Source organism: Oryx dammah, unplaced genomic scaffold (assembly GCF_014754425.2).
Source record: "Oryx dammah isolate SB20612 unplaced genomic scaffold, SCBI_Odam_1.1 HiC_scaffold_2, whole genome shotgun sequence".
Classification (NCBI taxonomy): Eukaryota; Metazoa; Chordata; class Mammalia; order Artiodactyla; family Bovidae; genus Oryx; species Oryx dammah.
In genome coordinates this window covers 170,811,425-170,837,208 of record NW_024070186.1, presented here as the reverse complement: position 1 = coordinate 170,837,208, position 25,784 = coordinate 170,811,425, and the positions used below count along the sequence as shown (strand labels likewise).

Below are 25,784 nucleotides of genomic sequence, written 5' to 3'. Positions count from 1 at the left end.
TGCCCTTCCTGCTGCGTCTGGATGGTTGGGATAATGCATGGTCACCTCTAGGAAGGCAGAAACTCACGGGGGAGCCCCTGTGAAGCATGGGCTTTGTCCTGGGCTTCTTAAGCAAAAACCACAGCCCCAGAGGCTGCACGAGTTCCGGCAGGTCCTCTCAGCACTGTTCCCGCAGGTTCTTCACAGAACCGTTTCTCTCCTGCCCTGTAAGGCTGAATGACAACAAGCCAAGCATGGCCTGCGGTCCAGGCACTGTGGAGCTCTGCTCATCCCTGAAGGCACATGAACCCTCCCCTGCATGCCTTCGGTGGAGGGGCACTTTGCTTTGGCTGTCTTTTGACACTGAAATCATGGCATGATTTCAGTATCAAGAGTATTCTAAACAATGTAAAGGTGTTCACCAGAGCAGCACCAACCCTAGCAAAACCTTGGACATGCCCCCAGTGGTTAGGACTCAAGAGCTTCCACTGCATGGGGCCCAGGTTCAGTCCCTGGATGGGGAGCTAAGATCCTGCATGCTGCAAAGTGTAGCCTAAAAAAAATAATTGGACATGCCTAACCTAGGTGTTTGGGTGAATAAGGTACACCCATGCAGTGAAGTTCAGAACAGCCAGTATAAACCATGTAGCTGCGTGTTCATGGCAGAAGGGAAATGGTCACTGTGAATTGCATGGGAAAATGCAGCTTACTACGCAGCATGTAGTATATCCTGTTTCATAGCAGCAACGGAAGAAACAGACTCACATGCACAGAAGATGGGGGAGGGTTATACCATATGTCAACAGTCAGTAGGTGTTTCTCGGTGGTGTATTGTGGGTAAGTTTTTGTTTGGTTTGGTTTACCTGTATTGCCTAGATTTTTTCTACAGCAAACATTTTTGTAGTAAGAACACATATATATGGAATTTAGGAAGATGGCAATGATGACCCTGTATGCAGGACAGCAAAAAAGACACAGATGTGTATAGCGGACTTTTGGACTCAGAGGGAGAGGGAGAGGGTGTGATGATTTGGGAGAATGGCATTGAAACATGTATAATAACATGTAAGAATCGAAATACCAGTCTATGTCTGATGCAGGATATGACACGCTTGGGGCTGACGCGCGGGGATGACCCAGAGAGATGTTGTGGGGAGGGGGGTGGGAGGGGGGCTCATGTTTGGGAACGCATGTACACCTGTGGTGGATTCATGTCAATCTATGCCAAAACCAATACAGAATTGTAAAGTAAAAATTAAAAATAAATTAATTAATTTAAAAAAAAAAAAGAAAAAGAAAAAATGTAAAATTTACGATTTTTAAAATGAAGGTGCCATAAGTATTCAAAGAAAATCACAGATGAAAGGAAACTCACCTCCAGGACCCTCTTGGGTCTGGGCTGAGTGGACGAGGAGACATGGGTGCCCTCCTTGCTGGAGTGCGTTCATTCTGCCCCTTTCCCTGCAGCTGGGAGAACAGCTGAAGCAGCTGGTGCGCGTGAGCGGCCTCACGGTCATGGATCTGGAGGTTGAGGGCACATGCGTGCGGTTCAGTCCTCTGATGACGGCAGCAGGTAAGCGGTCTCCGTGGGGCACCCTCGGTGTTGTTCTGAGGGCACCGGTGCCAGGTTGTCAGAGTCTGGGCTATAGACTGATCGCTTTCCCCCATGAGGCTATCTTCTCTCCCTGGGGAGGCTTTTACTTTTCATTTGGCTGAGTTTAGGTAGACAAGCCCCTTTCCAGGGTACCTCCTCACAAAGAGAGATCTGTGAAGTCACTCGAATTCCTGTGTCTTGATGTCCTCTGACCTTTTGTTTTCTGTTCAGTGGTTCTCAGTCCAGAGTGACTTTAGAATCCCTGCAGAGCTCTGAAAACCCCCCCCCAGTGGCCAGCCCCACCTGCAGAGATTCTGGTTGACTGAGTGTACTTGGAATGGAGCCTGGGCACCAAACAGGCCAGTGAAGGTCGAGATCACTTAGAGAGCAACAGAGCTGAAAGCACGTGGACTTTTATGACAGAAAGTCCTGGGGGTTCTTGTCCCCCTTCAGCCACTTCATACCCGTGGGACCGGGAGCGAGTTTCTTGTCTCCAGACCTGTTCCCCACCACCTCACAGTGGTGATGTGAAGATCAAACCGTGAGATTGTGAACATGCAGTGGCTTGGGTAGTGCTTGGCATATTTTATAGTAGGCACTTAAAAATAAGCTGTATAGAGATGCATCAGAAATCTGATTGTGCTTTTTTCTGAGATGATCTATGTTCAGAGAATGCTTGATGGTTTTTCATGAGGTGTTTTCGGCATTTTTGGAAAGGTATTTTTCCCACAGACTTCAGAGTAGGGAAGTGCAGGCACCTGTCCCGCATGTCGTGACTGTGGCCAGAGGCCTCAGGACATTCTGGGAGCCTTCGGTCCTGCTGAGCAGGGCGTCTGGAACTGGAAAAAGTAACTGTGGACACCCCATGCTGCACGTATTGAGGCTGAGATCACACAGGCTTTTGAATCAGTGGAAGTGAGGGTGCAGTGAACCCTGAGACTCTCAGGCTCTGACCTTCAGAAGCACTTGGTACTGTCACCATCATTGCCCTGCCCTGCCGCCCCTCCCCCACCCCCTAAAAGCTACCCCCTCCATGTTAATAGAGTGAGAACTGCGGGCTGTCTTCTTGTTTCCAACCTGATACAACGTTTATCACCTGGCTTAAGCAGAGTCTTTCTTCAAGAAGAATCTGATTTCTGTGGTAGGATTTCACTGTGTGTTAAATCAGAGGGGCTAATCACAGTCCAACTCTCACATCCATACATGACCACTGGAAAAACCATAGCCTTGACTAGACGGACCTTTGTTGGCAAAGTAATGTCTCTGCTTTTTAATAGGCTATCTAGGTTGGTCATAACTTTCCTTCCAAGGAGTAAGTGTCTTTTAATTTCATGGCTGCAGTCACCATCTGCAGTGATTTTGGAGCCCCCAAAAATAAAGTCTGCCACTGTTTCTACTGTTTCCCCATCTATTTCCCATGAAGTGATGGGACCAGAAAGCTGAGCGCTGAAGAATTGATGCTTTTGAACTGTGGTGTTGGAGAAGACTCTTGAGAGTCCCTTGAACTGCAAGGAGATCCAACCAGTCCATTCTAAAAGAAATCAGTCCTGGGTGTTCTTTGGAAGGAATGATGCTAAAGCTGAAACTCCAGTACTTTGGCCACCTCATGTGAAGAATTGACTCATTGGAAAAGACTGATGCTGGGAGGGATTGGGGGCAGGAGGAGAAGGGGATGACAGAGGATGAGATGGCTGGATGGCATCACCGACTCGATGGACATGAGTTTGGGTGAACTCCGGGAGTTGGTGATGGACAGGGAGGCCTGGCGTGCTGTGATTCATGGGGTCACAAACAGTCAGACACGACTGAGCGACTGAACTGAACTGAATACTATCTTCTGTGTAAGAACAAAATGTGTCTACACCTAGGCTGTCAGCTATGTGAATTTTTAACACCTGCTTCTTCCATATCTGGGTTTGTAGTTCAGTCGTGTCCGACTCTTTGTGACCCCATTAACTGCAGCACACCAGGCTTCCCTGTCCTTCACTGTCTCCCAAGTTTGCTCAAATTCATGTCCATTGAGTCATGATGCCACCCAACCATCTTATCCTCTGTCACCCGCTTCTCTTCTTGCTTTCAATCTTTCCCAGCATCAGGGTCTTTTCCAGTGAGTCAGCTCTTTACATCAGGTGGCCAAAGTATTGGAGCTTCAGCATCAGTCCTACCAATGAATATTCAGGGTTGATTTCCTCTAAGATGGACTGGTTAGATCTCCTTGCAGTCCAAGGGCCTCTTAAGAGTCTTCTCCAGCACCACAGTTCGAAAGCGTCAATTCTTTGGCACTTAGCCTTCTTTATGGTCCAACTCTCACATCCATAAATATCTCATATCCTCACGTATCTGGGTTTAGTGGGTTTTTTTTTTTTTTTTTTTTGACTCCTCATCTGCAACTGATTGGCTATACTGAGAACTGCTCATGTTCTGATGGTGGAAGTGAGAGCACAGCTCCCTCATTTCCAGCCATTGCTTAAGTGCTTCCCTGACATTCTGTGCATGTGTCCAGTTTTAGGGACGCGGGGAGAGGATGTGGATCAGCTGGTGGCCTGCATCCAGAGCAAGCTGCCGGTCCTGACCTGTACACTGCAGCTGCGAGAGGAGTTCAAGCAGGAGGTGGAGGCAACAGCAGGCCTCTTGTATGTTGACGACCCCAACTGGCCTGGAATAGGAGTTGTCAGGTATGGTAAGACCGTGGGCAGATCATTTTGTGAACCAGCTTAGGAATCTAAAATGAATTTGTGTAGTCACAGCACTCAGGTCTGATGCAAGTTCACCCAGACCTGGGCATTTAAGAGGACAGCTGGCAAGCAGCGTAGCACGCACTCAGGGAAGCAGGAGTTGCTGTGTGTTCTTTCTGCTCCAGCTTGAAAGTTACTAGTGCACCACTGACATGAACAGAGAGCTACAACTCACCCCGGAGAACCACTTCCCAGTGGGGGCAGACCCTCCAACCTCTGACTCAGTGGGCGTCTTGAGTCCCTTTGTCCCCTCTCGGGATGAGAGAAGCCTCCAGTTGGTCTTACGAGTGATGGGGCTTCCTGGCCACGCCCCTCCTTGTACATTTCATGCACCTGGAGACTTGGGCTCCCCTGGGACATTCTTAAGGTTCACTCTTGAGACTCTGTGAGCGGCTCCTTTGCCCTGTGTCTCCTTCCACACCCTTGGTAACTTCCAGCAGCTTCTCCTCCACCTGTCATCCTGTGTCTAGAGGGACACTTATTTTAGATTACTGAAGTGCTGTTATGTGATATTGTTTATAGGTATGAACACGCTAATGATGATAAGAGCAGTTTGAAATTGGATCCAGAAGGGGAAAAAATCCATGCTGGGCTCCTGAAAAAGTTAAATGAACTGGAATCTGACCTTACATTTAAAATGGGTAATTACTCCTATAAGTCAGCTGTGGACTTTGGAAGCCGTTTTCTAACTGGCCTAAAGGGAGTTGGGCTGTCTTAAGTGGTGTAACTCTTCATAGCATGAGAGAGCTTCCTGCCCCTGCCACAGCCTCGCTGGGTCCCGAATCCGCAGTAGATCCATGCCCTCAGCCCCTAGCGGAGGCTGCCCTGTCCCTGGCTGCGTGGTGTGCACGGAATGGCCTGTGTATGACTCGTGACAGCAGACTTGGGAACCAAGTTGGTCTGTTGTTTCTGCCCACAGGCCCTGAGTATAAAAGCATGAAGAGCTGTATTTATATTGGCATGGCGAGTGATGACATTGATGTTTCCGAACTAGTGGAGACCATCGCAGTTACAGCCCGAGAAATCGAGGAGAACTCAAGGGTCTGTAAGAGTAATCTGTGCCTCATTCCTTTTTTGGGTTTTCCCTGGGCAACTAGCTGGAGTCACAAAGGAAGAAGCTTCCCTTGGCGATGTCTGTCCATTCATTCTTTGCCCAGGTGTGTAAAGGCCGCCTGTGAGCCAGGCGTTGAGCAGGTACCATGGCAGTCCCTGCCCTCGGTGAACTCATGAGCCAGCCTGGGAAAGACGTGTATGAGCAAGTGAGGTGGTGCATGCATGTTTGGGAAGATGTGTTCACATCATCTCTGCCCCGCAAGGCCAGGGGAGAGCTGGTCAGAGCTGGTCCTGGGGCTGGATGGGATGGTGCTTCGGGTAACAGAACTTCCCGTCCGTAATAGACCTGCTGCTCTCGGCCAGTTGGCACAGAGGACTAGGCTGTCAGGCTTACGGGACGCTCTCCACACCAGATATGAGTCATTAGGAATCCCTCAAAGGGAGGGAAAAGTGACCAGCACGAGGCTGGCCTGAGAGGAGGCAGACGCCTGTGTCATGCAGCTCACGTTTGGTAGGAGGGGTGCAGAAGAAAGGGGGTTTGAAATGGAGCCCAGGAGCCAGCTTTCTTGGGTGGGCACCTTAGTTCCTTTGGACCCCGCCTGTGTCACTTCCGCCTCCATTTCCGTGAATGTTGAGCGCTCTGTCTTAGTTTTTCCCTTCTGCCTGCACTGGGTCCTCCTGCAGTGCAGGCTCTCCAGCTGTGACGCGCAGGTTTAGTTGCCCCAAGACGTGTGGGGTCTTAGTTTCCAGACCAGAGATGGAACTCATGTCCCCTGCACTGGAGGCAGATTCTTAACCACTGGACCACCAGAGAAGTCCCTGTTGTGTCTGTTTCCTGTTGGTAGGACATTCAGATCATAGGGGCAGTTCTTTCTCTTCCTGGCAAATGAGGCCAGTCACTGCGGTGCCTAACACTAGGCCTCCTTTAGCATCTTGACCTCTTCTATTTCATTTTCTGCTATATTTTCACACTGACATGTTAAAGTACCATTTACTAACACACTTTTGAAAAATATCCCCAGTGCTGTGTTTATAGTTCTAGAACCCCAGCAAGCAGCTTGGACAGATAATGCCTTTCTTGGTCTTAACACAGCTTCTGGAAAACATGACAGAAGTGGTTCGGAAAGGAATCCAGGAAGCTCAGGTTCAGCTGCAGAAGGCAAATGAGGAGCGGCTTCTGGAAGAGGTGAGGCCCCCGGCTGGGCCCCTGGCTGGACTCAGGCTGGGAGCTGGCCTCCGGACGACAGCCTGGAGCAACGGTTGTGTTTTGCAGGGGGTGTTACGGCAGATCCCCGTGGTTGGATCCGTGCTGAACTGGTTTTCTCCAGTACAAGCATCACAAAAAGGAAGGACGTTCAACCTGACGGCAGGTAGGACTACCTTCCTCCCACTTTCTTGCATCTGGAGTGTTTGGCCAGGTGTCCTGGGATGAGGAGCCATGTCTGCGTCCCAGGCTTCACATCAGGCGCTGGGCCAGGACCTGAGAGGAGGCGAGGTTTGTCTGCCTGGACTGTCATCCTTCTCGCCTGTCCTGATGGTTGCAGTAGCGCGGGGGCAGGTGCCCATGCCCCCAGCAGACTCCCCTTCCTGGGGTCCAAGCCCACGCAGCTGTCCGTTCAGATCAGTGTTAATTCTTGCAGCTCTCCTGGGTGTTTTGCCCCAGTCAAGGGCTGCTTTTGCACGGGGCAAGTGAAAGGCTGTAGTCTGTAGCCTTTTTAGTTCAAACAGCGAGTATTCCCAGTTGCTGTTCTGCCGGTGGAGTAGGCTCCCCGAACCTGGGCCCTTCCCCAGGAAACGATGACTACATGGTCACAGGGCAGCAGGGAACAATCTGACGCTCCCCGCCAGGCCTCAGCCTTTAGCCAAGAGGCGTCCACTCCTTGTTGCTAAAAGACATTTCCCGCCAGGGCCTGGCTCTCCAGGCACGCTCGGGCCACACTGCAGGCTTGGCTACACAGGATGGCTGGGGGGTCGAGGTTGGAACACCCCACGGGGCCAGCACTCATGGCTCAGCCGCCAGCAGCTGGCTCAGGGGAGCTGGAGCCTTGGCAGGAAGCTCATGGGGAACGAGGCTGACGGGCCTCCGCAGGGTCCCCTGCACTGGGCGCTTACCCCACACCTCCCTGCCCCCTTCCCGCAGGCTCCCTGGAGTCCACGGAACACACGTACGTCTACAAAGTGCAAGGCTCGGGGGTCACACCGCCTCAGACCCCCACTGGCACTCGCATTAAACAGAGGCTTCCAGGTACGTCAGTCCCCATGCCTGAGTTCACTGACACTGAAGAACATTGTTCATATTTCCCTGGGGAAAAGATCTTGGCCTCACATAACGCTTCTGTGACCTGCATTCCTGTCTTCTTGGTTCTTCAACCCGAAGTTCTATTTCTCTTCACTTAAGAACAGTGGTCCCTGCCCCTGGGCTTCCCAGGTGGCGCTAGTGGTAAGAACCCACCTGCCAGTGCAGGAGACTTGAGAGACAGGGGTTCAATCCCTGGGTCAGAAGACCCCCTGGAGGAGGGCATGGCAACCCACTCTAGCATTCTAGCCTGGGAAATTCTAAGGACAGAGGAGCCTGGGGTGGCAGTCAGCCACGACTGAAGCGACTGGGCCCACACGCACGTCTCCGCCCCTTCAGCCGTCTCTGAGCCTTGGGGAGCCACCTGCAGAGCATCACGCTTACCGTGTCCACTCTGAGCTTCTCCCAGCTGGGGCTCCCTCATGGTCCCTGGCGCTGGGGGCATGTTAGTGTCCCGTCAGCTCTCGTTTCTCGCCTCATCACTCAATGCTTCAGAGCCAGGGATCCCTGGGATTTCTGCTGTGATTAAATACAGATCGCTTAGAGCACAGCTGGCTTATGCCGCAGGGGTGCCCTTTCCTGAACCGTCAGTGCTGTTCATTGATCTTCCTCTAGGCCAGAAGCCTTTTAAAAGGTCCCTGCGTGGTTCGGATGCCATCAGCGAGACCAGCTCAGTCAGTCACATCGAAGACTTGGAGAAGATGGAGCAACTGTCGGGTGGGCAAGAGGCCTCAGAGGCTAACAGCCCTGAGCGGCACCCAGGGGCACCCGCCCCTCTGGAAGCCGAGCCACCTGGAGCCCTCCAGGACAGGGCCCAGGGCCTGCAAGATGACCGCCCGCAGGTAGAAGAGCCAGAGAGCTTAAGATAAAACTCAGTGTTTGCTTGGAGACTGTACTGAATATTGTTTCAGGGAAATGAAGTTATTCTGAAAATGTGAACTGTGCCACATGCTGATATGAGAGAAATTACTGTTATTTGTGCTTAACTGGGATGGTTGCACAAATGTGTGCCTGAGAGCCAGGCCCAGGAGGGCAGTTGACATGTCTGATTTTGTGCGTGTTGTAGAACAACCAACAACTACTGTTTCTGTCTACCCAACTGTAGTAATACCATTTCCCCCCCGTTACCATAAACACTTTTTATTCACAAAAAACATGAGAATTTCCAGTGCCTGCCACTTGAAATACTTGCGCTTCTCTTTCTAAACAGACACATGGAAGACATTATAAGTTGCACATAGTACGTTCTTGGTGAGACAGCTTTCTAGAACTCTCCGGGTTCCCTGGGGCCCTGCTGCACAGACAGACGGTGATCTCTGCCATCTGTCTTACTTGGTGTTCAGTTGGATCAGGTCGCAATATGCAACTGGACTGTCTGGCTTGAAGGAGTGGGCATGATGGGGTTGTAACAGGAGCGTCAGAAGCCATCTCCCGCACCCCGCTGCTGCTGCCCCGAGACGTCAGGGCCGTGTCCGCTGAGCGGCGGCAGGTCAGGCTGGACCCGGAACTGCTTCTGGCTCCACTCTGCCGCCAGCCTGTGTCTCCCTTTATATGCTATTTGTAAACAAATTAAAACTCCTCTATTCAGAGTAACTGTACAGACTCTTCTCAACCATATTATATATATATATGTATATGTATATTTTTAAATACTGGTAAAGCTTTTAAATTGGCACAGAAGTACAGACTGTACTCATTTCTATGTTTAATATCTGAAAACTCAACAGATCCTACTCTTAAGATCCTCGTATTAAATATGCTGTGTAGCACCTCGTTATGTTGAAATTCTGAATTTAAGTCCACCTCTGACCTGTTCTCACAGGAACTTCTGGAGTGTCTGTTCACAGCAGCTTAGCCCTTTGGGCCCAACTCAGAAACAAGATCCAGAGGGGCAGCCTTTCTCAGGCTGCTCAAGCCAGGTGACTGCTGAAATAACTGAAGTAAACCCTTGACTACGGCCCGTTTCTAAGTACTGCATCACCTCCTTTACCATCGGCAGCAGCCCCTGTGCCTTTCAGTCTAGCAGTCAAGCTATGGGAGACCTTAAGATGGTGGCAATTCACATGGGGTTTGGGGACTGTCGAATTGAAAGCCTTAGTTATACCATATTAAGCCTATAATTACACTCTGATTTGATGTGATTTCTGACATTTGGCACTTGTCAAAATGCAGTTTTCTTTTCTTCCTGGTGCAAATGATTAACAAGTCTTCCCTGTTTCTTTGGTGCAATGAAGTATAGCAGATAAAATGGGGGAAGGGGAAATTATTACCTTTAACAAGATTAATTTTTAAATGTTTTTATATATATTTGAAATTGTTAAATTGGTTTTGCTGAAACAATTTCACCCTTGAGATACTATTTGAATGTTGGTTTCAATAAAGGTTCTTGAAATTGTTCCCAGTTCACTTCATAAATCTTAGCATTAATTGGGCACGGTGACTTCCTTTTGGACAGCAACTTCAAAAAAATAAAGGCTTCTAAAAATACATAATATCAGGTTTGAATCTGATGCTTCTGAAGTATTTTGAGGTTAAAAAAAATCTGAGATGTATAAATTCTCACCGCTGCATTTAAACAAACTAAACGACAATTTTTCCTTTATTCACTAATTTAGCAGAATTAGGAAGACTTACCCAGACTTACCCAAGTATCTGAAATAGCTGGTTATAGAATAGTGAGAAAGCCAGCTTCTCCTCTGGACTCTTAATACTAACCAAGAAGAAAACCTACACAAATGCCTTTGCCAAAATAAGATTTTATTTTAAAGTCATCTGAAAAACACTGAGTAAGGAGAGAGACCTCAGACTCAATGGAGGAAGATTCCAAGTTCACATTCTTCCCTGCCCTCGCCAGGGGTCTTTTGTTGTGTCAGAGAGGTGCTTTCTTTGGTAATTCCTATTTTTAGCTTCCTGGGGAAGAGATCTTTTCCCATAAGCCATCTTCATTTTTTTTGTAGAGTAGAGCCTTGTTCCCAGGAAACAGTGTGTTAGCTGGAGAAGGGTGTTTCTTTAAAAACATCAAGGTAGACCTAATATGTTCAACAAAGTGGGGGGGCTCAGCCAGAGGTGACGTGGAAAGGTTCTGGAAAAACAAGATTTGGGGTGTGAGAGGAGAACCGGTTCTGTTCCCTACTTTGATAAAGCTGTCAAGAGTGTCTCTGTGCTCCTTACACATTCATCAGGCTGTTCTCGGATCACTGTATAAATATATATAATTTGTAAAGTTACATAAGAAACAGGTGTGCTGGGTTAATGAGAACAAAGCAGATGGCTGCCTGTTGCTCTGCTGCGTAGACATCTACCCAGGATCCACTCACCCCCGACTAACATTAGGAGCAGCTCAGCAGGGTCTGCGAATGGTGCCCTCCACAGACACCGAAGGGAAAGCTGCTGTTGTCTCGTCTACACTCTCTTTGACAGATGAGGAAACCAGAGGCCAGAGAGGTGCCCAGCCTGTAGATGCTCACCTCTAGGATCTGCTTATCATCTTGCTGCAACCAGAAATCCACATGGGGAAATGGCGTCCAGGAATACGGTCCTATACGAAGTTGCTCTGTCTTTGCATCATAAATGCTAATCATCTAAAAAAAATAACATTTCAGGGGCAGAATTTAAGGAGTGTTATCGGCAGAAATGCTGCCTTTAATGCAAGCTCCCGTGTCGTCTCGAACTTGAGGCATTTATCTGGTAGAGAAGCTTCTTTCAAGTTTTGTCTCACTGCAACAAGCTGCCGCTTAACTACTTCCCACCAGTCTAGTACTGCACTTGGTGGGCAACAGACATCATTTTGTTTAGTTCTGACAACAGTCCTGCAGGAGGTAGTTTTTTTCCATTTTGGTTGGAGACCTGAGGCTCAGAAATGGGCCTGCTGCCAAAGTCATGCTGCCAGTGTCTTTAAGTGTCAGGGCTGGGCTGCAGACCCCGTGTGTCTGACCGAAGGCCATGCCCCTCGCCTCCTTGTTCACACCCCTAAGTCATCTTGGAGATTAAAACCACACATGCCTGTTGCCTCCTCAAGAGAAGGGAAAAGCCAACTCATAAAAATTTGCCGAATGATCAATTCCCTAAATTCTCAAATGTTGCCAATGGTAGTTTCCAGCTTAACCAGCAATGTTCAATTTTGGTTACTGAGACTATGTTCTGCTGCTACTACTAAGTCGCTTCAGTCGTGTCTGACTCTGTGCGACCCCATAGATGGCAGCCCACCAGGCTCCGCCGTCCCTGGGATTCTCCAGGCAAGAACGCTGGAGTGAAAAAAAAAAAAAAGAACGCTGGGGTGGGTTGCCATTTCCTTCTCCAATGCGTGAAAGTGAAGTCGCTCAGTCGTCTCCGACTCTTAGCGACCCCATGAACTGTAGCCCACCAGGCTCCTCCATCCACGGGATTTTCCAGGCAAGAGTACTGGAGTGGGGTGCCATTGCCTTCTCTAAATATGTCCTGAATCTTAGCTAAATCAAGACTGTTCTGCTCCCTGAGAGACTGAGAAAGGAAACCTAACAACGTCAAAGGGTTAGCAGAACAGACCACTGGGTCCAGACGTTTCCAGTGAAAATGGCAGGTTTTCCTAAGAAAGCAGACTTCTTTTGGGTGCTCTGATACTATTTGTTTTTTTCACGTTACGTGTTTTTAAAGGATTTTTTCACTCGTTCCTCAAACAGCATGTCAGTCTTATTTTTTTTTCCTAACTTTTAAAATGAAGGTGTTAGTTAACTAAAAAGACCCAAAGGCAACCAGACTTTTAAACTGATCTGATTATTCTTTGGGGGTCATCAATTCATCCCAGCAAACTGCTTTCCAGTGACCTCCTCTGGGGACAGCATGACCTGCAGTAGAGAAGAGAAAAGCCTCTTCTCCCCACTTAGCTCTCCTTTCTTTGCAGTAACTTCACTGGTAAAGTTCTTACAAAGTACAAGGGGTTCATTTTGTTTGGATCTGGATGCAGGGAGAGTCACATATGTCCCCAACATCTTCAGGGCAGAGAACTGGGGTCTTGAGCTTCTAACCTAAAACATTCTTTCTTCTCTACGTGCTATGAGTGTGTGGTGGTTCCTGATCATGGGCAGCTTTCCAGAAGCTGTCAGAAACTTTTCATTTCCAAGTGGATAAAGCTCAAGGCTTTGGAGTTTGATGCCCTCCCACCCCCTTTTCCCTTCATCCTGTGAAGACAAGATGCTGGCAGACTCACTGGTCCTCCTGTTAAAGCTCGGGCGGCCCGCAGCTCCTCCTCTGGACCTCGGTCTTGGAAGGAGGCTCTGTAGATTTCCGCAGTTTTGATGTTGACAGCTGTGAGGACAACAGGACAACTCCAATTGGCAAAAGGAACTGGTAAGTCTCACACTCATACCATTGCCCGTGACAGGACTGAGCAAAGTTACGTGATGGTAGTCTCTCCCTTGCTGGGAAGGGAGAATGCAATGCTTTGGCCAGGCATCTCACTGAGAAGTGCTGAGGCCCGAGCTGGACCCGGTAAGACCTGGTTCCAGACCAAGGGCCACCCCCACCCGGGAGATGCGCCATCTCTTCAGGCAGCCCGTGGCAAGGCCTCCCTGCTCGGCCCTGTGACAAGGAAGACAAGCCTTGACAAGACACGGCTGCGGACGTGGCCTGGGATCGGCGCCAGGGCTGGTGGTGTGTGTTGGTTATGACTATTTCTGACATACAAAGAATAGAGAATAAAGCAGTGAACATCCTGCCAAATAAACCAAATGTTAAGGATATGGCAGAAGCCCTCTGTAGAGAGAGCCAGTCTCAGGACTTCCCTGGTGGTACAGTGATTCAAAATCTGCCTTCCAATGCAGGAGACTCGGGTTCAATCCTTGGTCAGGGAACCAAGATCCCACATGCAGCAGGGCAGTTAAGCCCTCACCTGAACTACTGAGCTCAGGTGCCTCAACCAGAGAGAAGCCCAGGCACCGCAAGACAAAAGCCTACGTGCCACAACTAAGCCCAATGCACCCAAATAAATACTTACAGTAAATAAATAAAGACAGCCAGTCCCAGCCTGTTAAAGCCTCAGGAGTCCCAGGGGCTGTCACAGGAGGAAGGGACACTCTGGCTTTCTTTCAGGCTAACCATCTTTAGCCTGATGGTTTCACTTTGCTTTGTAGGCTCTTTGTTCTCCATCAAAACCTTAATTATTCCCTGAGTATAGGAAGATTCAAATCGCCCCATTTCAGCCCTGAGTTCTGGCTAGAGAAAAGCAGAGGGGCCTCTTGGGGGAGCAGAGCCCACTGACATCGAGCTGTCCCCTAACCGGGTGAGGCCCAGGCTTTCTATTCACTACCTGTTTCCCTTCACAGTCTAGGACGTGGACATTGTTTCTCTCATAGATATAAGGTCAGAGAAGGTAAGCTCCTTGCCCAGGCTCGCCCAGCAGATCCAGAGAGGAGTCAGGACCCGGGCCCAAGGCTCTGCCACACTGACAGCCACGGGCCCACCAGCTGCAGAATCGGCCTCTAAGCAGTGTGAAATCACAGACCCTCCGCCCAACATGCTACTTACCAATGCCATAAATTATTGGAAAGTGGCTTTCATTTTCTTCCCGGTCATTTAATTCTAACACATTAAAAAAAAAAAAAAAAAAGGAATTTTAAGATCTAATTTTAAAGAAATACTAAATAATTGCTTTCATTTTCTATAAACAGAGGCCAAGAAGGAGGCCCCCGCCTGCAAAGGGGGGGATCAGAACATGAAAGGGCCCGTGTCCCGTTTCCCAGCCAAGCCTGGGCCAGTCAGGTTATTGGAACAAACTGCCCCTCCAGAGTCTGAGTCTCCGGTCACCCACACACGTGGTGGCAGCTCCTCGCGGGACCGGCCCCAACCCTTCCTAGAAAACGGAAGAGGCTGCTGAGAATCCCGAGGAGGTCAGAGGAGAGCCCTCGGGGGGTGGGAGGTCAGGATCTCAGTGAAGGCTGCGCAGGATCTGGATGAGGGAGGGCAGGGAGGGCCATGCCAGCAGATATGGGGAAAGCCAGAAGAGGGCAGCAATCCAACGACACGTGGTGCCGTCTGCAACTGAGGCACAGACGTGGGGTCCTGCCTTCAGGGCAAGGGCAAAACATCCCCCAAAGCTACAGCTTTGCTCTGGGAGGAATGGCGGAGCTCACCTGTCACACACAATGTCACCAAATGAATGTCATCTTCTTGTCTGTCAAATTCACCTACAATGAGAATTTTAAAACTCATGTCAAAAAAGTTCCCTTAAGTAGCAGAGCATACGCTGAACAAGTCAAGAGGGGGATGGAGGGTGGGATCCACCACCCTTAGACCACAGCCCGGCCTGTCCATCGGAGGCGGATACCCCTGAGCGGACGCCCAGCACCCTGCCTGCCAAGGGTCAGACGTGCTCCCAGAATCAGGCCCAGAGAAAACTGCCACGAAGACTTTTCCTTTCTTCTCCCTATTCTGAGAAGCTGGCGGGACAAACAGTCATAAGAGTTTAATCTTTCCCTAAAGAACGTTTTTTCCTGATGGGTCATAAAAAAAATCTGACCGTTATGAAACATTTGGAAAGTTTAGAAGAGTATAAGGAGTCTGTGGCTTTTGAAGGTGTAAGTGAATGGGCTTTTCCTGCTAATAATCCTAGCACTTAACAGTGTACTTCCTGCCGTGTTTGTCCATGCACAGCTGAGCTCAGACACCGTGCAGACACTGATTGTTTGTACATGTTATTTTCCCATGCAATTCAAACCTCTTCGTTAAATATTTTTTAATGGTACGTATAACTATGCCTCTACTAGTGGACATTAGATTTCCTATGGTAAATAATCTTTTGCCCACCTTCAGGTGTAAATCTCTATGCACATTTCAGATTAATTTTCTTAGAAAAGATTCTCAAAAGAGAAATTACTGGGTCTGTGATGGACCATGATGCCAAAAGGCTTTCCAGGTTCAGGTTCCACCAAAGTACTGCAGGGTGCAAGTATGGCCACCTCGCTGCTTCATGGTTAATCACAGAACATTGTTTTTTCTCAAGGTAGTATTTGCTAATTTAACCAAGAAAAAATAGTATTATCAGGGTTATTTTAACTTTCTGCAGATTAACAAAAACATTTCTGCAGGAAGGTGGTGTTTTTTTCCACACACAATTCACAGGCTTACTGTGAGGCATCACCTGCTGTTTTGAAGGCAAACTATGTCCCCATCCCATGAGCTCTAAACGTTTAGCTCTTTGCTCTCCAGTGTTTATGGAAGATTCCAAGCTGAGCAGTTTGGGTGGCTCCCAGCAGGTGCACCCCTCGTAGGTTCTGTACTAATTGAGATTTTCATCTAAGCAAAAACAGGTACACATTTTTATCAGATTTGAGGGGAAAAGTGAACTTACTAAGGAGCTGATGAGTCAGTTTCTGTGACAACTGCCTGTCGTCATTGAAGCCTCCCACGAGGTGTACTTCCAGCCTGGCAAAGAGACGGGAGTGGGTGCTCAGAGGCGGGACGGCTCGGCCTGGCAGGCCTGGGTCTGCCCTGAGCCTCACTCAGCTCCTGGTTCCCGGCCCTGTTCACGCCATGGCGCACACACTGGGGCTCTGCCCGGGGGCCCAGGGGCGCTGTGTCTCAAACATGATGCCACCGGGAGGCAAAAGTAAGAAAGGCTGGTCTGGAAGATGACGATTACGTCACACTACTCACCCGCCCTGAGCGGGACGCTTCAGAAACCTCTTAAAAGTCTCGGCCTGGTGCAGGGTCGGGGAGGGACGAGACTGACCCGGCCCTGCGCGGGGGCATCCCCGCCACCAGGAGGCCAGCGTCTTGGAGAGACAGGGGTCTCATCTCTGTTTTACAGAGAAGGAAACTGGTTCAGCGTCTGATGCACATGCTTATCTATGACAGCAGCTTTTTCCTCAGTGCATCGCCCTGAGCACTGGCCGCACGAGACAGAAAAGCATTCTCGGGGTTCAATAAGCTTCGGAGGCCTTGCCCGCCCCCAGGGCAGCCACCACGCACACAGCAGAGCACAGCAGCTGACCACAGCTCCGGGAAAGCCTACAGCTGGAAAACCCGCACCAACTCTGTTAACCCTGCCTTTCCCAAGCTCACTTCTCTGCTAACTACCGTCCTCGGCCTGTGACGACCTGGGGACCCGAGCTCAAGAGAGTACAGCCACCTTTCACACTCCCTTCAACTGACAGAACCCTCCCGAGGAAGGCCCCAGAATCTTCCACGTCAGCAGCTCAGCGTGAAGCATCTGGTGGCCTTGAACCCTCTCTCTCACAACAGTGTGCTGAGAACCATGGTCCTGGGCCTGGAGCCCAGTCCAGCTATATATACTGCCGGGCTCAGCGTCTGACAGGACACAAGGTTGAGGCCAGCCCAGCCCATCACAGACCCGGCAAGGGGAGAGTTAAACTTAAAAATGGATCTGTGTTCCACTAGGGAAACTGTGACAGCGAGGAGGCCTTCCTTAAATCCCTGGGATTTGAAGAACGTGTGTATGACTAGACTAGTTCATTCCAGTGAACTCCTGCCCCAGACTTCAAATAAGATGAGAGCCATGCCTGCCAGGCCCGGCGCTGAGAGAGAAAGGGGAGGCAACAGTGAGCACCAGCCGGACAGCCGGGCTGGGGTCGCAGCTCCCTTAAGTAGCCATGTGGCTCCTGAGGGCCCACCCCGGGGGCCGCATGTGGGAAGCAGTCTGTCACTGGTGAGCAGGGGGGCGCTGTGCTGGGTGCCCAGGCGGGCGCCAGCTCTTGCACACAGTCTGCAACACTGACCCCCTTCGTTCCCACCTTCCTTTTCCTCACAGCCCGTCCACTACTTCACATTCTGCTTTGCTGGCGTCTCCGCCCCATGGACTGTGAGCCCCGGGGGCAGGGTTTTGTCTCCTCCATTCCCTGCGAGGCCCCTGGCACCTATGAGCAGTTCCAGTTCACAGGAAACACTCAACAAACACCTCCTGAAGAAAGGGAGAGATTTCACTGCTGGGGTGCCACAAGGCATCGACGGACACACAGAGGCCAAGAAAGCGCCACTGAGAACACAACTGCAGGTCAAAGTCAGACCCTCCTTCCGGGACCGGCCCCGAGTCCTGTCGCCCACTCTGCCCTGAGCAGCTGCTGAGGCAAGGGCGGGCACCCCGGCAGCTTCCTCTACACGACAGGGCCAAGTTCCCCACATGACGCAACGCAGGAGCGGGGCGCTCACCTTCCACATTGAGTGTGGTCGGAAAAGGATTTTATGGCGTTCATGATCAAGGGGACCTCAGCTTTGGTGTCACTTCCGTCACAGTGTGTCAAGCAGGTAGCCCCATTACCTGAAGAACAAGGGTGAAACGACTCATGTTATTCCCGATGAGAACTCGGGGTGCAGCCCAGGTCTACGCCTGTCCATTCGGACCGCCTCATCTTTGAACGGCCTGCAAGAAGGAAAAACAGAGACGTCTGGGCTGCCCAGCCAACCCATCTGACCAGGGCCTCGGGGAGGGGCCATGCAGACGGAGGAGAGGTGAGCGGAGCCAGGAAACGCAAATTGAGACGCTCATGGTCCCACGCGGTGGGTCCAGGTAAGGAACAGTTTCCTGCGTGTCTCTCGTCATACCTGTGTGCCTCAGGACCACAATGTGACAAGTGGTGGCATCATCAGAACCCAGAATGGAGATGGAGCCTGTTTAAAAAAGAAATAAAATAAAATATCCACTAGCCTTTGGGGAGAAGGCCCAATTCACTGGTTCCTAACCTACCATCCTTTGGGGAGGTCACTGCAAGCTCTCTTTGCTGAACATACAGAAGGCCCTGGGGTCCCACTTGTTGAACAGACTGACCTCTGAGAAGTCTGGCTCTTTCCTGTTTAATTAAAAAAAAAATAAAATAGTGATGGAAATTAGTGAGGATTGAGTAACTAGATAGATGGAGAGAGCCAAAGTGCGCCCTAGGTGGAAACAGACCCTCGTGAGGTCTGAGGTGTGTGTATTATCTGACAGAAAGGCTAAAATAAAAACACAGTGGGATAAATAAAAACACTACCATGTGGAACAATGAAGAAAGCAAGGAAGTTCTGGGTTTTTTTCACCCTAGAGAACAACATTCTAAAACCTATGAAATAAGATGCAAAGATCCTTTTCTACAATTCTTTGCAACTATAAAGAGAATCAGATCAGATGGACTAGTGGAGTGAGTGGTTCAGAAATTACAGCCCTTCTTCACTTTCTTTAAAAATGAGGATGGGCCCAAAGCCTTCCCTATGCCCCAACCTAGTAATCCCCCCGCTGGAAACCTGTACTGTAGGAATAACCCAAATGCCAATGCGCTTATCCCTGTGTTACTGGGAACGGCACGAAGCTGGGGACGACAACCGAAAAGGTAAGCAAATTATGCAGAACCGGCTCACAGCTGTTAACCCCACAGTCACGAACAATGAAGACCACGGGAAAGGAGCTTTGAGAAATGTAAAACTGAAGAGTGAGACACAAGAGTGGGAAAGAAATTTAAGCTGTAAATATGCTATTAGTGCGACAATGCTGAAAATGTTACTCCATACAGGGGAAATACTGGAAGGAAAGCCACCAATATAACCATGATGGTGTTGGGACAAGGCCAGCGCACGTCATTTACCTGTCCCAGCTGTCGTTCCTCTATTCTCCAAACGCCCTATGAGGTAATTATGTTATTAAAGTAGAAAACCAGGGGATTTCCCTGGTGGTCCAGTGTTAAGACACTGAGCATCCCATGCTGGGGGCACGGGTTGGATCCCTGGTTAGGGAACTAAGATTCCACATGCCACATGGCATGGCCCAAAAGAAAAAAAAAAGGCTACAGCAGAGAACCAAACAGGAGAACTCATAAATAAGCAAATTAACGAAAAGGTAGGGTAACATTAGGTGTCCACTGAGTGTCTGTATAAATTCTTATGTAGTAAATCTGGAGTGGGGAAAACTCAGGTGGCCAGTTAATTCTTCGCCCAGTCACTCAGTTGTGTCCGACTTTGCAATCCCAGAACTGTAGCCCACCAGGCTCCTCTGTCCATGGGATTTCCCAGGCAAAAATACTGGAGTGGGTTGCCATTCCCTTCTCCAGGGGATCTTCCTGACCCAGAGATCAAACCTGGATCGACTGCATTGCAGGCAGATTCTTTACTGTCTGAGCCACCAGGGAAGCCCAATTAATTCTTTAATGAGAATTAATTTTTTTTTTCAAAAATGTCAAATTGATGCATCACTAAAATGTATCCTAATTTCCTTCTTACTTACAACAAATAAACTCCTCAATAAACAATTTCCTAACCACGTGTGCAAATACAGAGCGTGTAGGTACTTGTCTAGACCAGGGAACATTTTTATAGACTGGCTGCTGGCCATTCCTCACAGCTGGGGCTAATTTCGGTTAGTGCTGGCTTACCGGACAAAATACAAGAGATAGAAGAGAACATGACAATCCATTTGATGAGTTATAAAGAGTTCTCTTCTAATAAACTTCCACTAATTAGAAGCAAGGCAGCAGTTACAATGAGGAACTACAGTGAGAAACAGTGAGGAACCACTTCCGAAAGGAATTAAATTGGGGATTAGCAGATGCAAACTATTACATACAGAGTGGATAAACAATAAGGTCCTAATTGTATGTAGCACAAGGAACCAGTCAGTGTCCTGTAATAAATGATAATGGAAAAGAATATGAGAAAGAATATAAATACATAAAACTGAATCACTGCTATACAGCAGAAATTAACACATCGCAAATTAACTATACTTCAATTTAAAATATTTTTCTCAAAAGAAAGGAACAAGGACTGAATGAAGCACAGTGTGCGATCCGACGGCCTGGAGTCAGAGAAGAAATGCAGCCGATTGTGCAAAAACTCACACCTCAGAGCAGTGAGCGCTCTTCCTTTTCATAGCACTTCTCACCTCAATTCAAGGTAAGATAAAGGAGAACGCAGAATTTCCTTTTTTTTTTTTAATCATTCCTTTAATACTCACCTACTTTGGTTCGTTTCGGGGAGAGGGAGGGAGGAGTCAAGGCAAATTTTTACCGCTCCTTTTCACAACTGGGTCACCACCCAAAAGCAAAGCTATTTCTGAGAAATGAATTATCACTTGTTTACCTAAGAACCCCAAATCACAACGTCTCTGATCTACAGTGCCTACTGTTTCCCAGAAAAACAGAAGCGCGCTGATCGGGAGAGAGGACGGCCTGAAAGGGAAAACAGCGACGTTGGTCTGTCACTTTCAAAAAGGAAAATAAGATTAGCTCAAGTTCTCCTCTAAGCAAAAACACACAGCCCTACTATATAAACTCGTATCCCTTCTGAAATAAAAGCAGCCCAGGTTTCTCAAGTTTTTTTTAAATGTTCTGAACGCTCAGATTCTCACACACACACATACCCACCCACACCTTTTCCCTCAGTCTCTCCTGCTACTGCTCATCCTCATTTCTCAATTCCTATCTGAGGGAACTGTCCTCTTATCCCCGGGGTCAGTGAACTTGTTTCAGCAAAGGGCCAGACGGTAATTATTTGGGGCTTAGCAGACCGTGCGGTTTCAGCTCCTCAGTGTGAAATCAACAGAGGACACGTGACAAATGGCCGTGTCCCCAGAAAATATTTATGGGTGACAATGAACACTGAATTTCATGAGACTTCATGTGTCACGAAATGACTTCATATTTCACATATCAGGAGGCATTCTTTTCTTTCCCCTCATCGTTTAAAAATGTAGAAACCACTCTGGGCTGGTGGGTCATCCACCAACAGAACCCGGCCCGTGGCTGTAGCTGACTGTCCCTGGGTTTCCCCCATTGCTGGGGTGCACCCCAGAGGACAACTAAGTCCCCCTCACCCCTCTGCCAGACTGTCTTTCTTCCTTCAAAAACGGGAAAGCAAGTATGAAAGCACCGCCCAGCCCAGCCCTCGGGACTGAGCCTTCTTCCCCCCACAGGGCCCTACCCCATCTCCATCCCGTCTTCCCTCACACCTGCTGTTGCAGCTGTGTAGTCTCTCAGTCGTGTCTGACTCTCTTTGCGACCCCATGGACTGTAGCCCACCAGGCTTCTCTGTCCATGGGATTTCCCACGAAAGATTACTGCAGTGGGTTGCCATTTCCTCCTCCAGGGGATCTTCCTGAGCCAGGGATCGAACCTGCGTCTCCTGCATTGACAGGTGGCTCCTTTACTGCTGAGCCACCTGGGAAGCCCAAGAAATGGGAGCACAATGATACTCTGGCCGAGAATAGGGCCCGGGGTCTCCTGTGTGGGAGGTGAGAATTCTTCCACTGAACCCCATGTGCCTCTCGCCTCAATTCCTGCAACTCGTGCCCCCAGCGAAAGGTACAAGGCATGACAATGCAGGGGGCGGGGGGCGCCCCCCACCGTCCTGGAGTGAGTGACCTGGGCAGAGCCTGAGCCCCTGTGCTTCAACCCGTCCTCTGGGCTTAGGGTGTGGGAGGATTAACTGGGAGCAGGCCTGTGGGGAGTGGCTGTCCCTACTCCCCACCTCTGCTCCCCGGTCCTGACCCTGAGGTCTCCCCTACCCACTCTATCCTTGGGATGGCTGCCTGCACATCCTTGCTTCAAAACACTGGTTCTGTTACAGGGTTTTTCTGCTCAAAAAGCCCTTCCATGGGATAATTACAGGGATTTATAAAGATTCAGCTCTGTGAATGTTCCTAAAGGGGAAAGAGCAGAAATGTCTCCCATGCTTAAAAGCAGGAACTACATTATGCGGAATTCCATGGGACCATTACGTCTTAAGATGCTGCAGGACCGGATTCTGAGCATCCAGAGGCTGGATAAGAGCGGAGGCTCTGGACCGCACCGTCCGAGGGTGCTCTCTATGGGGACGGCAGCATCTGCACTGCTGTCTCATCTTGCAGCCGCTGTCACTCATGACTGTCGAGCACTAGAAACGTGGCTAGTGTGACTGTGTGTGTGCTCACGTTGCTTCAGTCATGTCTGACTCTTTGCGACCCCATGGACTGTAGCCCGCCAGGCTCCTCTGTCCACGGGATTCTCCAGGCAAGAATACTGGAGTGGGTTGCCCTGCCCTCCTCCAGGGGATCTTCCCAAGCCCACAACAGAACCTGCATCTCCTGAGTCTCCTGCACTGCAGGTGGATTCTTTAACCACTGAGCCACTTGGGAAGCACAGTGTGACTGAGGAGCTGATTTTTTAATTTTATCGAATTTTAACTAAATGTAAACTGCCACCTGTAGCCAGTGGCTACAGTACTGGACAGCGCTGCTCCAGAGGCAAAGGCAAACCCTCCAGTGTTCACCTCTCGCAGCATGTGAAACCTTGGGCAACTTATTCCACCCTCCGTGCCTCAGAGTCCCCAACTGTAAAATGGGAACAGTATTAGTACCTGCCTCCTAGGGCTGGGATGCTTGGTGAGCTCCACAGCACTGCTATTACTGTTGCTGCTGTTATTATTATCCTACGCGAAACACAGCTATAGACGGGCTAGTAACTGCTGCTACTGCATACTCACAACCTACTGTCACAGGAAAAAAGACACCTTATAGAACAGAACATACAGTACGCTATCAGGTAAAAAAGTACGTCATATACAAAGAAAAACCTCTGTAAGGATATTCACCAAAGTGTGAAGCATGGTTGTGGTCACAGATTCCTTTTTCTTCTTTTTGAGACTTCATTTTCTTACCAAGGGGATACTACTTGCTATTAAACAAATAATAATTAAGTTTTTCATTTCTCTACACTGTGTGTCAGCTTAACGACCCATCTAAACCTCTGCAACCTACGTATGACTGACCTCTCCCGGCTTGCCTCCCATTCTGCCCTCCTGCCCTCTGTGCCAGGCCCTCCTGCCCTCTGTGCCAGGGAAACCAGCCAGTTCACCCGCCCTCAGAGCCCCTCCTGCCCTGCCCAGGGGCCAGGGGGGCACAGTCCAGTTGGCCCAGCGAGAATGCCTCCCCTCTCCCCTTAGGCCACTGCATGTGGAAGTGGCTGCGCACCCCAGCCACACTCCTGTAAGGCAAACTGGTCCCCACTCCACAGCCTTTCTAGGCCGAGTCTCCCCAGAGGCCAAACCTCCCTTCTAGAGGTTCCTGGTATCTCACCTCATTCCCCTTCTCTCCACACTTAGGGTGCTGCCTTGGACTAACTTTTTCATAGAAACTTTCTAACAGACATAAAAATAGAGTGTCACTAAGTTCTTTAGGCAGCTGCAACTTTTTCCCCTTTGAGCCCCAGTCCCAACTTCAGCAGTTAATGGTGTGGCAGTGACGCAGCCCAAGGAAGGAAAGTGCTGAACACGATGACTAGTGTCCGCTGGGCGCCCAGTATGTGCTGGCTGATATTACTACGGCTTTCTTGAAATGTAAGTTGAGAATCACAGAGCTGTCCCCTCTTCCCTTGTCAGTAACATCGCCTCATCTTTCGGGGGTCATTCTGCTCACTTGTTTGTGTAACACATGTTTACAAAGCACAGATTCACGGCCAGGGTCTGCCCTAGCCTCTGAGGATACAAAGGGAAGACGCATACTCTGCCTTCAGGAAGCTTGCGTTCTTGCAAGGGGAGGAGGAGATCAAGGGAAAATAAACAGAACAAGCCTGCTGGACAAGATCATTACACACCACCCAACTGGTACAGAAGAAACCTCAAGAATATCTTTCCTAAGCCCACAGACTTGGCCAGATTCCTGAGCTTCACTTTGCAGAGTGAAAAGGGGCATTCTCCCCGGTATGGCACTTAATTAACAGTTATGGTGTTTGAGCCACTCTGTGGCTAAAAAACATAAAAACCATCCCCACCCTATACATACCCTGACTGTGAGGAAAGAGGCAAAGGCCATAATCAAGGCACATGAGGGGCTCAGCGGGCATCTCTTAAATCCATGAAATGGGTTGAACTGGATCAGAGGCAAGTGGGAGGTTTGGTTCCGATTTTTTTTTTTTTTTTTTTCAGTAAAAACCGTTTTCCAAACAGTCTCTGCTTATGCATGGAATAAGGGTTCAGAGGTCTATCTAAGGACAAAAGCAGGAAACAAAAAGCCTTCCATAGGGTGTGGTCCTCAACACAGCCCAGCGGGGCAAAAATACCGAGGGCCCTTCCTTCCTTCTAAAAATACCCGGGAGCCCCACACCCCGGGGCTAGAAGCCCAGAGGACCCGCCGGGATGCCCCTGCCCACACCCCGAACAGCCTCCGGCTTCCTGAAACCCCCAGGAGGGTGGTGCACTCACCGCGGGTGGGGATGCGCGGCGAGGGAGTGACCCAGGGCGCTGCCTAGATTCGCCTAAACGGGTCAAAATCCGGACTGGGGGCTGGGACCGCCCTATATGTGAGAGGGGGTCCCGGCGTGTCCTCCAGCCGCGGCGCTGGGCGACCTTGGGCAAGTCACCTAACCTCTCTGGGCCCCCGTCCCCTCCTCTGGAAAAAGAAGGGGGCCTCCGCAGATGCCCTGTAAGGCCCAAAGAAGGTAAAAGCCCCACAGACGCCTCCAGCCCGGGCTCCGGAGGTGCCGACAGCACCTCAGCTGCGCCAAGTTTCGAGCCTGACTCCGGGGAGAGCTGGTGGTGCCGGCGGCGGCGGGCTGAGGAGGGCTCTGGCCCGCCTGCGGTTCCCTTGGGCCCGCCTCGTAGCCCCCCGCCCGGGCCCTGCTCACCTCCAGAAGCGGGTGGGCTCGGACCAGGTCCCCGGCGGACTGCGGCAGCCGCACTCGCCGCCCGTCCACGAGCAGCGGCATCGCGGAGGCGGCCGCCCGGGCAGGCCCAGGGAGGCAGTGGCCTCCCCACTCCGGGGCCGCCCTCCGCCCCCAGCCTCGGGCAGCCCCGCCCCGCCGCGCCGCGCCGCGCGTGCCCCCGGGAAATGGAGTCCGACGGAGGCGCAGTCCCAAGAGGCTAAGGAAACCTAGAGCGGGGTCGCAGGGCCCCATGGGAAACGTAGTACAAACCTGAGGGAACCCGCCTCCTCCGCAAGGGGCCCTGGGAAATGTAGTCCTGAAAGCGTGGAAAGACACGCAGGATGGGGAGGAGCCGCGCTTCTCCAGAGGGCCTTTGCGCTCAGCTCCAGGCTCACAGGAAAAGGCAATGGCAGCCCACTCCAGTACTCTTGTCTAGAAAATCCCAAGGACGGAGGAGCCTGGTAGGCTACAGTCCATGGGGTCGCTAAGAGTCGGAGACGACTGAGCGACTTCACTTTGACTTTTCACTTTCACGCGTTGGAGAAGGAAATGGCAAC

General features: G+C 50.2%; 2 protein-coding genes across 4 annotated transcripts in view; one reads left to right on the top strand and one right to left on the bottom strand.

Annotated features, from left to right (window-relative positions):
• PDXDC1 (pyridoxal dependent decarboxylase domain containing 1) overlaps positions 1–10,054 on the top strand; it is a 54,951-nt gene extending 44,897 nt beyond the window's left edge. Inside the window, exons 16-23 of the mRNA XM_040256733.1 lie at positions 1,447–1,552; positions 4,077–4,248; positions 4,831–4,949; positions 5,228–5,349; positions 6,455–6,547; positions 6,635–6,731; positions 7,502–7,606; positions 8,273–10,054. Coding sequence (XP_040112667.1) covers positions 1,447–1,552; positions 4,077–4,248; positions 4,831–4,949; positions 5,228–5,349; positions 6,455–6,547; positions 6,635–6,731; positions 7,502–7,606; positions 8,273–8,526 — 1,068 coding nt within the window. The 3' untranslated portion in view covers positions 8,527–10,054. The remainder of the gene's footprint in view (positions 1–1,446; positions 1,553–4,076; positions 4,249–4,830; positions 4,950–5,227; positions 5,350–6,454; positions 6,548–6,634; positions 6,732–7,501; positions 7,607–8,272) is intronic.
• Positions 10,055–10,393: 339 nt separating this feature from the next.
• On the bottom strand, positions 10,394–25,378 carry NTAN1 (N-terminal asparagine amidase). Of its 3 annotated transcripts, XM_040256754.1 has the most exons (10): positions 25,210–25,378; positions 18,333–18,435; positions 18,191–18,256; positions 17,798–17,906; positions 15,981–16,054; positions 14,764–14,817; positions 14,159–14,212; positions 12,843–12,940; positions 11,125–11,238; positions 10,394–10,739 (listed from the first exon to the last, which is right to left on the bottom strand). In XM_040256754.1, the coding sequence occupies exons 1-10, from the start codon at positions 25,288–25,290 to the stop codon at positions 10,560–10,562; spliced, it is 933 nt and encodes a 310-aa protein (XP_040112688.1). In that variant the 5' UTR covers positions 25,291–25,378; the 3' UTR covers positions 10,394–10,559. The 3 variants fall into 3 exon arrangements, with proteins under 3 accessions (XP_040112688.1, XP_040112697.1, XP_040112704.1); XM_040256763.1 differs by lacking the exon at positions 18,333–18,435 and having other exon boundaries at positions 25,210–25,366; XM_040256770.1 differs by lacking the exons at positions 18,191–18,256; positions 18,333–18,435 and having other exon boundaries at positions 25,210–25,377.
• Positions 25,379–25,784: the final 406 nt, after the last annotated feature.